The sequence below is a fragment of the Coloeus monedula genome (assembly GCF_965178545.1).
Source record: "Coloeus monedula genome assembly, chromosome: 2".
Taxonomy (NCBI): Eukaryota; Metazoa; Chordata; class Aves; order Passeriformes; family Corvidae; genus Coloeus; species Coloeus monedula.
In genome coordinates, this window is record NC_138782.1 from 69,260,944 (window position 1) to 69,274,897 (window position 13,954).

General features: G+C 45.2%; 1 protein-coding gene across 1 annotated transcript in view; it reads left to right on the plus strand.

The window, feature by feature from the left end:
• Positions 1-2,664: 2,664 nt before the first annotated feature.
• The window catches only part of MAN1A1 (mannosidase alpha class 1A member 1), a gene marked incomplete at its 5' end in the record, with an annotated part of 138,017 nt that continues 126,727 nt past the window's right edge, over positions 2,665-13,954 (plus strand). The window contains one exon of the mRNA XM_082302616.1: positions 2,665-3,255. Coding sequence (XP_082158742.1) covers positions 2,665-3,255 — 591 coding nt within the window. The remainder of the gene's footprint in view (positions 3,256-13,954) is intronic.

Consider the following 13,954-nt stretch of genomic DNA (forward strand, 5'->3'; position numbering starts at 1 on the left):
GTAGTCAACAGCTCTGTATGCCAGTAACTTTACATGCGTCAATAGTCCCACTGAATAGCTCCCACATGACCTTACCGGTAACTGTAACATTAAGAGCTAACAACAGGAACACTCTGCATACAAAATTTTGTGTCCTGCTCAGAGAAGGAGGAATGATCATCTTATCACAAAGGCTTGAGAATGTAACAATTTCTGTATTTGCATAGAAAATCCTCATTGTTGCTCCCTCATGGTCAGGATATCCCAAAGACAGCGATGAATGTGGCAATGAAACCCCTGGCATGAGTCCACATTTAGCCCCTAGCCCTTGGGATGAACACCAAAAGAAGGCAAAAGGCTGGTGAGTTCCAAGAGCCTCATTTTAGGAGACACAGGAGCAGAACCCCATGCGATGGTATTTTTTATTCTTGCATCCGTTCATGAAGTGCTATAGAAATATGGCAACCTAAGGAATGACTTCAGAATACTGAAGAAAGGCATTTCTTCCAGCAATAACTTCTGCCTCCAAATATTATCACATAAGTAGTGATGAGCTTTGAGGGCAATCTGTGAAAAATATTGCACGCCCACATACACAGTGATAGAAGCAGAATATGCTTGCTGAAGATGAGAGTGGTATTTCACCATTTAGGAAGCTTTTTCATTAGTCAACTGTCTTTCAACAGCTAAACCCCATATTTGCTACCTTAAATTTTGCTTTAAAAAAACCCCAAAACTACCATGGATTCTTATCTCCTTTTCCAAGCAGTCTAATTTCTTCAACCCTAAACAATTTTGTCTTGGCACAGCTGTTAGGCTACGTTAAACATTTCTGGGAAATGTACGTCAAAGTCAGAGTGCTTATTGTTTAGTTTGAGCAATAGTTTCACATCTAAATGTGGGGAAATGCAACTCAGGAAAAAAGTAGGATATAAAAGAAAACCAGAATAAAAACTAAATTAAATTACTGATCTCACTGGATATGAAGTTGGGCCCCTGATCCTTCAGTTTCATGTATAATCCTGAAATTTTACAGAAGCATTTGCTTATATACTTAGGGGAGTTTTGCAGGACTCACTCTGATATTTCTGTGTAACTGTCTTCTGTAAACCTGTTTTTAATTAATCTATTACATATTCTAACTTCTAGAGAAAGGGATTTAGAAAAGCACTGGGCAGCAGCCTTGCTTTATTCCTACTAAGTCAATGGTAAAACTCCCCTTAATTCCACTGGGAGCAGAATTAGATCCATGCCAAGCCCATTTTCAAAATCATGTCTTTAAGGCTTACACAATGCCTTCTCCCTGCCCTTGCTTAAAGCACAGACTTCCCTCTACCGTCGTTTTTTTTTATTTTTCCCCTTGCAAAATAAAGCCATGCAAATACGCAAACAAACCGACATCAGCATCCTAACTTCTGGGAACAACATATCTCACTGTTTTCTTTCTGACTGTGTGGTTAACATTTGGGGGGAAATGTTTAAGATTACAGTGCTGAACTGCTGTGAAACTCTAGGTAGACTCTGAGCATGTTCCAAAAAAGTTGGAGATAAACCCCTGGGTGTTGGCTGGGTTCCCTTTTTCTGTTAAAGTGACACAACATTTTATTGTGTTTCCCCTTCTCACACGCCTGCTGTTTATTGCATTGCTCTGTAACAAGGGCAAAAATAATACATCGGTATCTTATTATTTTTGGAAACTTTCCCTCTCACTGAACGCTTGGGGAGCTTGATGCAGCAATTCGATCCACTATCAAACACGGCATTTCCTTGTGCCAGCACACGATGGTCTTTTCATTTGCACTATAGTAGACGAAAAGTCGGATTTTCACATTCCCATCGATACATACCCCTACTTCCTTGGAAAAGATGCACATTTTACCTACAGAAAAAACAAAAATAAAATTAAGCCCTGTTTTTCTTACAAGGAATGGATTAGGGCTCGTCCTGGCCGGTGGGTCGGGAGTCGTTCCGGCCCCGCCGTGCCCCGGCTCCCCTCGCACCGCTCCCGGCCCAGCCCCACTGAGTGTGTGCACGCGTATGCACGCGCGCCCGTGAGCGCGCCAAGCCCCGCCGCGCGCCCGTGCGGGGGCACACGCGCGTGTGTGTGCGCGCAGCAGCGTGCACGTGGGTGCGCGAGGGCGCGCTGCCGGCATGTGCCGCCGCCGCGCACCCGCCCGCCCCGGGCCGCCGCCGCCGCCCACGGGGCCGAAGCGGGCAGACCCCGCCGCCGCCGCGCCCCTCCAGCCGCGGGGGTCCGGCAGCTCCCACGGAAGCGCATCCCGCGGCTGAGCCCCGGGAGCCGCGGTCCGGCAGCGCCCGCACCCCGCCCCCCTCGCCATTGGGCCGGCGGCGGCCCCGCCCCGCCCCGCCCCGCCCCCGGCTGCCTGGCAGTTCCGCGCGGGCGGAGCGGGGAGCGGCACCCGCGGCGGCGGCGGCCCGGCGGCAGCATGGGCTGGAGCTGACAGCGCCCGCCCCGCAGACGCTGCCGAGCGCTGCCGGCGGGGGAGCAGCGGGAGCGCAGCGGGAGCGCGGCCGCGGGGAAGGGAAAAGTTGCCGCGTCCGCCCGGGGAAACTTTGTGCCGCCGAGGCGGGGAGAGGGCGGCGGAGCCGAGCCGTCCGGTGCGGTGCGGTCCCTGCGCGGCGGCGGCGGGGCGCGCAGCGCGGCACTGAGGCGGCGCGGGGGTCATGCCCGCCGCCAGCCTGCTGCCGCTCTTCGGTAGCGCGGCGGGGCCGGGGACGCTGGGCGGCCCCGCGGGCAGCGGCGCGGGCGGCGGGGGCAGGAAGGCAGCGGGCCCCGGCGCGTTCCGGCTGACGGAGAAGTTCGTGCTGCTGCTGGTGTTCAGCGCCTTCATCACCCTCTGCTTCGGGGCCATCTTTTTCCTGCCCGACTCCTCCAAGCTCCTTAGCGGCGTCTTTTTCCACTCGGCCGCCCTGCAGCCGCCGCCGCCGCCGCCCGGCGGGCAGCCCCGCGCCCCTCCGCAGCCCGGAGACGGCGCGGCGGCAGCGGCGGCCGCAGGCGGGGCGGGCAGCCTGGAGCGGATCCGCGCGGACCACGAGCGGGCTCTGCGGGAGGCCAAGGAGACGCTGCAGAAGCTGCCCGAGGAGATCCGCAGAGACATCCGCCAGGACAAGGAGAAACTTCTGCAGGACGCCCGCGGCAGGAAGGAGGCGGGCGCCCCCGGGCTACCCCAGCGCCTCTTCCGCCAGCCCATCGGCGCTGTGGGGCAGGAGCCCGCCGACCCTGACGTCCGGCAGAAGAGGGAGAAAATCAAAGAGGTGGGTGGTGTCGGCTGTCGGTACCGCTCCGGGGGATGCGCCTCGACACCCCCGCGCGGGGCAACAGGTCGCTGCCGGGGCTGGCGGCGGTGTTGGGGGACCTCTGACCCCTCCTGCCGCCTCCTCCCTGCGGGAAGGGGGTCTTTCTGGCCGGCTGTCGCTGGGCAGCCGCCGCGCAGGTCGGCGGCGTCGCCCGCGGTTGCATCCTCGCAGCCCCGCGGTGCGTTCCCGCTTGCGGGCCCCCGCTGCCGGCTGCGCCTCCTCCCTCCCGACGTTGTCGGGCTGCCCCAGCTGTTGCACCGAAACCCGGGGAGGAAGCAAAGCCCGGCGAGGGTTGGCGGGCTATGGGTCGCCTCGCGGGGCGCCGAGGGCTGGGGTCAGCGACGCCGGGGAGGCAGAGCGGCACGGGTCCGCCTGCGCTCCCCGTGGGACATCCCGGGCTCGGCCGGTGAGCGTCGGGTACCACCGCGGGTTGCGGGAGCCAGCGGGGCACGGCGCCCTGCCCGTGCCGCACTGTTGGCAGAGGAGCTGCCCAGGGCTGTCCGGCGCCGGGCGAGTGCGGGGTGCAGGTGCGGTGCAGCGCTCCAGAGGTGTCGCGGTCTGTCTCGGATTCATGTGGTTCGCTGCTCAGCGATACCGGCTGTCGGAAGAGTTGAGGCCGTTTGGCGAAATGCAGTCAATTTAGGGTACCGCGGTAAAACGTCAGAGCTGTGTGTGCTTTGACAAATTCCTTCAACCGCCGTTTTTCGGTCCTGCTGCTTGGTTGGTTCAGGTACCTGTTTAAATCTTTCTGTAAAGAAATTCTCCAAACTGTGTCTAGGTAATGCTGTCGTGGGCAGAGCTTGACAGGGTCCTCTAGCAGAAGAAGAATTTCCTTGATAATACAGTTCAGCTTCCCATCAGTGCTGGCTGGTTTATTTATCGAACTGACAATTTCAGCTGCCTGCAGAGATTAGGGTTTATGAATTAATTAGTAGTATATATTTCATGTTCTGTGGTGATGGAAATGAGATGGGAGTGAGATTTACTACAGAGTATTTCAGTGTTAGTGAAACCTGGTTAGGCTTATTTAAAATCACTTACTTTTATTGTCTGTTTGTACAGAGTGCTCTGAAAAGTGAGCTGTAATATCACACGGAGCATCAGATAAAAAGCTCTCACAATTATCAAGTTGTGTTCTGTGCTCTGGAGTCCTTGTGTCACTAACTATTTCAGCAAATTGTGTAGCATAGTTATAAGTCATAAGCAGTATGTACCAAGTGAAGGTATTTCGAAGGGAGAAAGTCTCAGAAGTGCACGGTACAGACTGCATCTTGAAGGGTGCAGAGACTATGTTGCCTTCTTTAGTCACACAGCCTCCCTGAGGCATGTGGAAAGTTAGAAATACCAGAAAACTCTTTTTCCAGCTGTGTGGAACTGCCATGAAGAAGTATTTAGAAGTAATGAGATTCCAGGCCTGATGTACGTGGTTCTGTGATATAGAAGACTGCAACAAGTAAATAAACAGGAGGAAGAAGATAACACTTCAGTATACTGCTGTCTTGCTGGTCCCACTGTGTGCCAGCTAGTCTGAGTTACCTTTTATTATGTGTGGATATGCATGTGCACGTGTGCATTGTTTGTGTATCTATGTATGTGTATATACGCACATACAGCCAGTATCTCTTCAATTTCGTCCTCCCTTTCCTTTCCACTGTCTTTCTCTTCCACTTCTTCACAGAGCACCAGTTTCACAGTAGCCCCCTAAACCACCGTTTTGTCTGTTTAAGCATAGGAGATGACACTGAGACGGCACTTAGTTTCCAGATCTTTATTTTCCTTTATATCCCAGTTTAAGTCCTCAGTACTATGTGTCATTTCTGGGAGTTTCTTTTCCTCCTAATTGAGTATGTGACCTTAACATCTTGGTTACTTACTTGCTTTAGCATTTTTGTGGTACTTTGCAGTATTTTGCCTGGTTTGATGTTTGTGTTTTTAAAAGAATACATTTTTTCCACTGACAGTAAAACACTGTAAAAAAAAGTTCTGTGCTAACCTGCTTCACATTGTTTCATGTGTTGGCCTTTTTTTTTTTGCCTTTCTCTATGTCTTTTTGCAAGCTTTAGTCCACTTTTTTTATATTGTTACCGGAGTGTCAAGATGGATTTCTCATCTGCAGTCTTTTTAGTTTAGTTTTAAAACTTAAAGTAGTTTTAAATTGTATCTTTTAAAAGTTTGTACTCTGCTGTACATTCACAGAAACCAGAATTTTCCCTTAAAGTTCCTCTCTTTGTGCCTAGTGGTTGCATGCTAGAGATGCAAACATAAAGAATCTTTCTGCTTTCATACTCTTTTGAGCCTGGAATTTGCATCTGCATTGTATGATTTGTCATATACCTAGAACTCAAAACTGTTCCTGTGGATATTTTTGACAGAAGGAAGCAAGTTACTTTAAAGGAAAAGAATGCCAAAAAAAAAAAGGTTGTTCTTCCTTGCATTTCTGTTCTGGAAGAGCTCTGTCCCATCAACATGCTGAGATAAAGCTAAGAGGGGAGATACCTCAGAGATGTTTTGTCCATTTACTGTTTTAAATTTTAAGCTGACACATGTGTTTAGAAGTCCAGCCAGTACAGTATCATTTGCAATCACAAAGCAATGAAATGCCATGACTTTACAGCATTTCTTAGCCAAGTTTTGCTTTAGAAATTTTAACCACTTTTTCTACAGGTTGCTCTTTTATATTAAAAAAAAAAAAGGGGGGGAGAAACTTAAACAAGAGGAAAATATAAAGGTTCTTGAACCTCTCTTAGTATTTAAGCCAACATAATATTACCAGAAAGGAAAAGAAACGGTAGATGCTTATTGAGCAAGTAAAATACTTGTGGGAACATGCAGAAGTGGAGATCCTGCTGTTATCGCTGCTTTTCGCTCTGTCAGAACTATATGGTTGCTCTCAAGGTCTGTGTGTGGGAACTGCCCCACTGTGTTACACCTGTGGGGTCTGCCTGTGTGTAGGTGTGCCCATGCAGGTAAGGGACGTGAGCCAGAGACCAGAGATACTAATGGGTGCTGTGATAGTCCTCTGTTTCTCTTCTGTTGGTGTGTTACAGGCAAACTCAAACTGCCAGCAGTGGGGCTTTCCTCAGTACTTTCTGTTGTTCAACTGCTGTCAGTCGCTTGTGGCTGCTGATTTTTTACTGTATTGCCTAATGTTGCCTACCCTGAGCGTCATCCTCATGCTGGATGCTGGGAGGTTCGAGCAGAGGCACACTTTGAGCATACCAGCACACTTGCATTTGCCAGAACTTGAATTCTTCAGGCAGTTCCACTGGTGCTCCCATGACTTGGGGCAAGGTCTGGGACGTGGCGTACCTCACACTGGTCTCTGTTTCCATGTCCTGACAGGAGCCCCAGACTGTGAATGAGGAGTCTGTGGTTTGTATTCTTGCTCTTCTGCTCACTGGTGTGAGAAGTGGCCCCTCTTTTGAGCAAGTATCTCCTGTGGTATCTGTTCCCTGCCTGGAAAGAAGGAGGCATGGAAGGCAATGATGATTCCATTCCACTCAAGTGCAATGTCTTCCAGTCTCTGCTCTTGTCGCTGCTGGTTGTGGCTGGACATCATTATTTCTGATGTCAAGGGAAGACTTGTGGGTGCATAGATAGTTGGTACAAGCAAAAGAAGTGATTAGAAGAGGATGGTAGTAGTGGAGAGAGGCTATGAAGGCCAGAGATGCATTCTTTTAATTAGGAAAATCTGATTTTGAGTCTTCTCCAAGTCTCATCCAAGAGAGATGCTTCCCCTCTCTTCCAAGAAAAAAAGATGCTGGAATTGTTTAGGTGTTAAGAAAATAGCAAAATTTAAGCTCTTTTTATTTCAGAGCAAAGGAATAGAAACGATGAATGATCTAGCTCAGGTACTAGAAGCTATATAATCACATTAGTGCGGTGCTCTGCCCAGACTAATTAATCCTGCTGAACAGCAAGCTCTTGGTGTTGGTGGAGCACCATACTAATGCAGCTGTGCTGTTCTTGTACAAGGCAACTAGCTTGGAAACCGTTCACATTATTGATCAGAGCTGTTTGGACATTTCTTCAGGGTAAAAGCCTCCTCGGTAAACTGGAATCAATGTCTGAAGAGCATGGTCATGCAGTGCTCCAAATACCTGCACAGCTCTCAGCTGTTGCAGTCATCTAGTACAAGTCCTGCAAAGGGGATTTTGAGCACCAATCCTTTGAGCTCAAGGCAGTGGCTGCAAGACAGCAAAACAGACTCTGCAGCTTCCCCCTGTCTTTCTCTAAAGAACTGAATTGAGGTGGCGTTGGCAGTGTGAATTCTGAAGCTTCCTAAGTCCTCAGTTTTCATTTTGTTTAACTCTTTTCTGTGGTGACTTTTATGCAGTTTAGTTGGAAGTCTTAGTAATGTTGCAGGGATGTTCAGCAATATCTTGAGGAAAAAAAGCTTGTGAGCATCAAAATGAAGCACTAATCAGAGATCTAATACAAGCTTGACATGAAATACTTGGACATAATCAGATCTCTTTATTAGCAAGAAGGAGTGATGGCAAAATTATGGATGGTCACTCACTGCTGTAGAAGGGCAGTTGGCCACTTGTGTCTTCCTGCACGCGTCCACCACTGGCTTTCCCACTGCCTGGCATCCTGGTGCTGCTGGTTGAGAAGGTCCAGGCTGGATGGAGTTTCATTTCCTTATGAGGATGTTTACATGACAAGGTGAGCTCACTAATACTTCTTCTGTTGGAAGAGGAGGAGAAGTCTCTTCAAACCACTTTTGACTGCCTTCTCCCGCTATCTACTTGGTGTGACTTCCACTGTGTCCCTCCATAAGCTGCTTCAGCTCAGTAAGTCAGCAGAAAACTGTCAGAGCAGAAAAAAACTGGGTGGATTTCTGCTAAACTTTGTCAGGTTGGTGAGTCAAAGGCTTTGATGTAAGGGTTGGCTTGGTGCTAGTTTTGTCTGTGGTGAGGGAGCAGGTGGATGAAAGGTATGAAATCTCTTTGAGTTGCCACGTCTTAGCAACTGGTACCTGATCTTGCCTAAGTTCTCCATTAAAACTGAATCTCTGCAATGAGACTTTTGCAGAGCAAAGGTTTTGTCTACTGTAATAACCTTCTTTAGCAGAATGAAGCATTTCCCTTCAGGACATTTACCTCCCAACCCCTCTTCTCATAACAGAAAAGGAGAAAGGAAACACAGAAGCAGGAATTACTGAAGCCCCAGGTGCTGTAGACAAAAATTCAGAGTGCTTTTACTGAGAGGAAGGTTGTGAGGACCTTCATAGGAGAGGGAACAATTAAAATGCAGCAGTTTAAGTATTGGGTTGTTTGGGTTTCAAACAGAAAAAAACATGTTCCCTGATGGTACATTTCTTTAAGAACATGATTCAGTGAAAGGAAGAGAGTTAACATGTAATGAGTAAGCAGTGTGGTGATTCCTGCCAATGCTGATGATGCAATCAATGCATTTTGAAAGTTTTCCTGAAGTATCTTGTGACCTTAATGCTGACATCTTACAGTTGTCGTTAAGTTTAAAATTCATCTTGTTTTTTTTCTCACCCAGAGTTTTATTTATCTACTTGTAATCTTCAGTATTTTTGTATTTGCTAGTTCTTTTTGAGTGTTTGGTAGTGCTTTCCTTCCTGATAAATACTGTTTACTGTGGTTCTTTTTTTATTTTTAAATGGTTTCATAAAAGTCACTGAGGAAGTGAATAAAGTGCCTAAAGATGGGAATCACACATGATGATGGTAAGCTGGAAGTGGCCAGGGTTGTTTTATGATATCCAAACTGTCACAAAACAATAAGTTAAAGTCCTTGCTTAGGGTTCATGGCACTACGAGATGCAGAGAAGCTTCAGTTGAGTTACTGAGTATGATTCAGTGACTCTATTTAGCATGGTCTTTTATCACTCAGCAGAACCTATGGAGAGCCAGCTCAACCTGCCAAGGACACATGAAGCTACCCCTGTTTTGGTTGGGTTTGTGGCCTGGCGGGGTGGGGAGCCAAAGTGGTTTAGTGGAGGTCTGAGTACAGTGGAAGCAGTGGACCCCCACTAAACCACTGCATTTAAAAGGAGAGGAAAGTGGAGGACAATGGACTGAGGCACCTTTATGTCCTCAAGACATGAAATAAGGTGTATGTTTGCCAAATTAATGTTCTTTCTGCTGAGAGTCCCAGAGGTCTTTTTAGGGAAGGACATGGTTTCAGGCGAGCTGTTTCAGCTTTTTTTTCTTTTTTTCTTTTTTTTTTTTTTTAGAACCTCATAGTCTCCCTTCCGCCAAATGACTTGCAGGCAAATGCCTGTCTCATTTGATCTTTGATCATGAGTTGGAGGGGTGTTTCAGTGTGTGATTGTGTGCATAACCGACTGGAATAGGGTGTTTTCCCAATTGCTAATTCATGTTTTTCAGCCATGCACCTGTTTTCTGTGTGCTAAGAAGAATATGTAATTTTCCTATCTTCAGACTTGGTCTGTATTATCAACAGGTAAATTTGTCGAAAGTAACTGAATGTCCTTTGTAACCAGATCCTCAGAATTGTGAGGAAAATGAAAAGGCTTTAAATGTTTGCTGGGAAACACCTGGCTTTCACAAAAAAAACCCCAAAACCACATGATTAATTCTTTATCTTTCTGTAAAGGCAAAATATGAGTTCCAGACACACAGGACTCTTTTCCTGAGAACTAAATAAAGTAATGTAAAGATGTGAGGTAAAGCTTAAAATGGAATTTCTCCTGTACTTTGGCAAAAGTTATAGTCTCATGGTGATGATTTTGTATTTAATGCTAGTATGGCAGCCAATTAATATCAAGAAATGGAGTAAATCTTAATGTTGGTGAGTACAGTTGCTTAAGGCTGTAGTTCTGTGCTGTGGGCAAACTGAAGCAGAAAAAATTCCACCTGCATATTAAAATCTACTGTTAAGACCAAAAAATGTCTTATCTCATTCAGGGAGCAAATAAGAGTGGTAGACAGCCAGGCTTTGATACCTTCTTTGAATGTTAATGAAAGCACAGTCTTTAAGAAAAGGAAGTCATGGAGAGACAGAAGACAGCTCTTCTTGTGGAAAATAGTTCATGTCCTTGCAAAAGGACCTGTGTGACTGTTGGATGGACAGACCTTTTCTTAAAGTTGTCCAAAACATACTGCTCTAAGGATTGCAGAGTGTGTTAACTTCCTCTTTGGTTAGGTTGGGGTGTTTTTTTCTAGCTTGGGGTGCCAGCATAAGAGGAAATTTCTGCGGTTTTCATCTTAAAGATAGTATCTTGGTATTTTCTTTATTTACAAGTAACAAATTTGTCTTCCTAACTCATTTGGCACAGTAAGAGTAATAATTCAGGAGAGTGGCTTTGATTCAGTGTTTGCTCTGTCTTGACAGTGCAGCACTTACTCTGGCAATAAATTGCCACCTGAGGTGGTACGAAGGTGATGAGACGCTCTGGTTGTGTGTCTTTCTGGTAGCAAACGCAACTATTCAGATGTGTCTCTGTGTAAAGTGTGTTTTAGACTTTCAGTTTTGAAGGATTTTGTGGTTTCTTTCTAAGTTATTTATAGAACTGTCATTTTACAAGTGAGGAAAATAATTGGGGGGGGATGAGGTACTGTAAATTAAGCAATATGGGCAATGCACCAGATGCTCAATATACTGGTTCCTTTTGTGTGAAACTCTTCTTTATCCACAGCATTTTTTAGTTGTTTGTCTTTTGGGTTGGTTTTTTTTTTGCACTGAGTTGTTTGGGCTTTTTTAAGCATGTGATATAGAGAGTGTATGCACATTTCTGAGAGGCATCTTCTCTTTTTCTGTTTTCCATGTCTCTTTTTAATCGTGTCTGCAAGTCTGTTATGAAAACATAATTGGTGAGTAATGGTGTGCATGCTTCCCCGAACCAGATTAAATGAAACCTTTTACAGACTTGTGGTTAAGCCGCAGTTGTATTGCAGCGCTTGGCAGCCTCGCCTGCAGAGTCCAGAAGGCTTTGCTGTTGAGAGGAAGCAGTTGGGTTTTCTAGGGCTGAGAGCAGCCCTAAAAATTGCATTGATTTGCACAGCATTGCACAGTGTGACAGGTTTCAGAGCAGAACCTGAGTACCTGGTTCCTGTTTGGTTGTTCCCCTCTAAAGCAGGGGCTGTTGCTGTGTGCTGGGTGAAGGCTGTCTTCTCTCCCACCTGCGATGCAGGTCTCCAGCCTGGGCATGTCAGCTCATTAGGGTCAGTTTAAACCTAGGTTTTGGAGTGTGATTCATGATTGCACATGAGCAGCTCTGCTTTACCACTAAACTGCTGCTAAATGCATTGTTTTGTTGTGGGGGAGGTTAAACCTGAGACTCCCTGGTTCTATGTTTAGGTCACTAGCTGTAAGCTTTTGAAGCAACACTTAAGTGCTGTGTTCCAATGCTGTTATGAAGGAAGGCTTGTAGGGTAGTAAAATTCCTAGTTTGCCTTTCTTGCGTCTTGAAATCTTCTGTTTGAACTCTGTTGTAACCAGGAAAGGCTTGCATGAAATAATATGACAACTTGCTGTAACTCTCCGTGGTAAGCTGGTTGGATTTTATAGCTGGTGTTTATGAAGATACAGGTATTGCTCATTCTGATGCCTCTGATTTTAAAAGCTTTTCAAACAGATTGGATGAGCACATAACCTGCTGTTACATTCTTATAACTGTTAAACATTCACAGCCCTTGTGGGAACACTGAGATATGTAGTCACTTAGGCAAGGGTAACTACAAGCGTAAAGTCTATTTTCATTTGTCTTCCTACACCTTCTTGGAAGCTATATGTACCTCGGCTTTTAAATTGTTTTAGGAATACAGTAAGTGAGTAGACTCTGACTTACCTGAAACTTGGGCCCTTTCTTTTAAGGGCAAATCTCTAATCAGGTAGGAAAATAGGTAAAAATCAGAAGAGATGGTAGGCAATACTGTGCAAAGGACCAAAATGATTCTGTGCAAGGAATGAGCTGATGACTGTGGAACATCTGGCTGTTATAAGACTTTGTGTGCCTCTCAAAAATACTTCTAGAAGAATCAGCTTCCTTCTGTGATGCTGGGTAGAAACAGAAGTTGCAGTTTTAATGTAAAAGCATGTAGCTTTGCACTTCTCATGTGAAGATATATAATGGCATTTAGGGTAGAGGCATGTATTTTTCATATGAATAAAGTAGAAAGAAAATAATGCCTGATACTTTCTTTCTAGAATTTTACATAATCTCACTTTTGTAGGGGTGATCTTACTGCTTGGCAACATAAACCCTCTTTTTCAATTATTTATTAAAAGTCATTATCTGCTTTTAAAATATTGCAATAAAATTGCATTAGAACAGTGTGGCTTGCTTTAATTAGTATTCAGACCACTGTGAGGCTATTTTTTGAAAGTATCTGCATACTTTTCTTACACTTAGTTCACTGCTTAATATAAATCTCTGCCTTTTGAAATTTCTTTTGTTCAGAGACTGCTTTCTTCCAAGGAAATAGGAAGTAGCTCATGCGAAAGAATACCAAGCTAAAAAAAGCCATTTTGCTTTCAAAGTGTAGTGCTTAAGGAGATAGTAATTTTACTATTCACTGATAGAGACATGCAGATGCAGACCCAGTCTTTTAACTCCGCTGTCACTTTTCTCACTGCCTTTGAGCAGTGACATCTGTTGGTGCAGTGAATGGTGGTACTGCTGATAAAGCTTTGCCCATACTGCTGTCTGTGGGGAAATGTTGCTTGCTACTGTGGTTGTAGTTCTCCACCCATCTGTGATTTTAAGAATTGCACTTTAAATTCTGTGTTGGACCTAGGTAGTAATACTAAATTCTTTAGAGCTTAAAAAAGAGAAATAGATGTTAATTATTTGCAGTGATCTGCATCCCCTGGCCCCCTCATGCAACAGAAAACCTAATTATCATTTAGAGTAGAAGAGTTATACATGTTACTTATTTAAAAAGTCATACTACTTCAAAACTGCATGCTGCTTTCTTTGTTCTGGTGAGATCATCTGAAGAATCACCATGGGAAAAACTATGCCATGTAAAGACAAACTGCAAATTGACTGATATTCTTATGTCTTACTCTGTAAAGCTCTAGAGTAAGCAAGGCACTGAACCCAAACTGACTGAAATTGAAAGGTGTGTGATCTTGTCAAGGGCTGAAGTGACATCACAGATCAAGAAGGGCACTTCAAAGAAATGATCTTTCTGAAGAAAAACCTGTATGTCTCTTCATGCAGTTTCTTAAAAAAATTGTATTCATATATTGACAACGATGTATTAATATCTTTCTCCATAGGTATGTTTTACATAAGAGTGAAATATGTTGTACAATTGGTCTGTTGTCTGTAGCTGAGGATGCAGTTTTTTGGGGGCAAGCCCTAGCCTGAAAAAACACCTTGAAAAAAGTTAAAGCCATAATGGTTTTTTTTTTTTGCAAATCACCATCTAAATTGAAAATATAATTACATGTATGCTACAAGCAAACTCCAGAACATTAGGATGAAGCAAAGAAATCCTTATATTTCAATAATCAGCTTTTCTCACTTTTTTTATTATATAGATCTAAATATTGCAGAAAGTAGATGCTCTCTGAGAAAGTTTTCAGGCTTCATGGAAACAGTTTTCACATGCAGCTTTGTAATCTGAAAGCGTTATAGAGACTGTTGGTCTGCATTTATGCACACTGTATATTTGTTCTTGTTCCTAGCCTTCTGCTTACTATAGAATCTT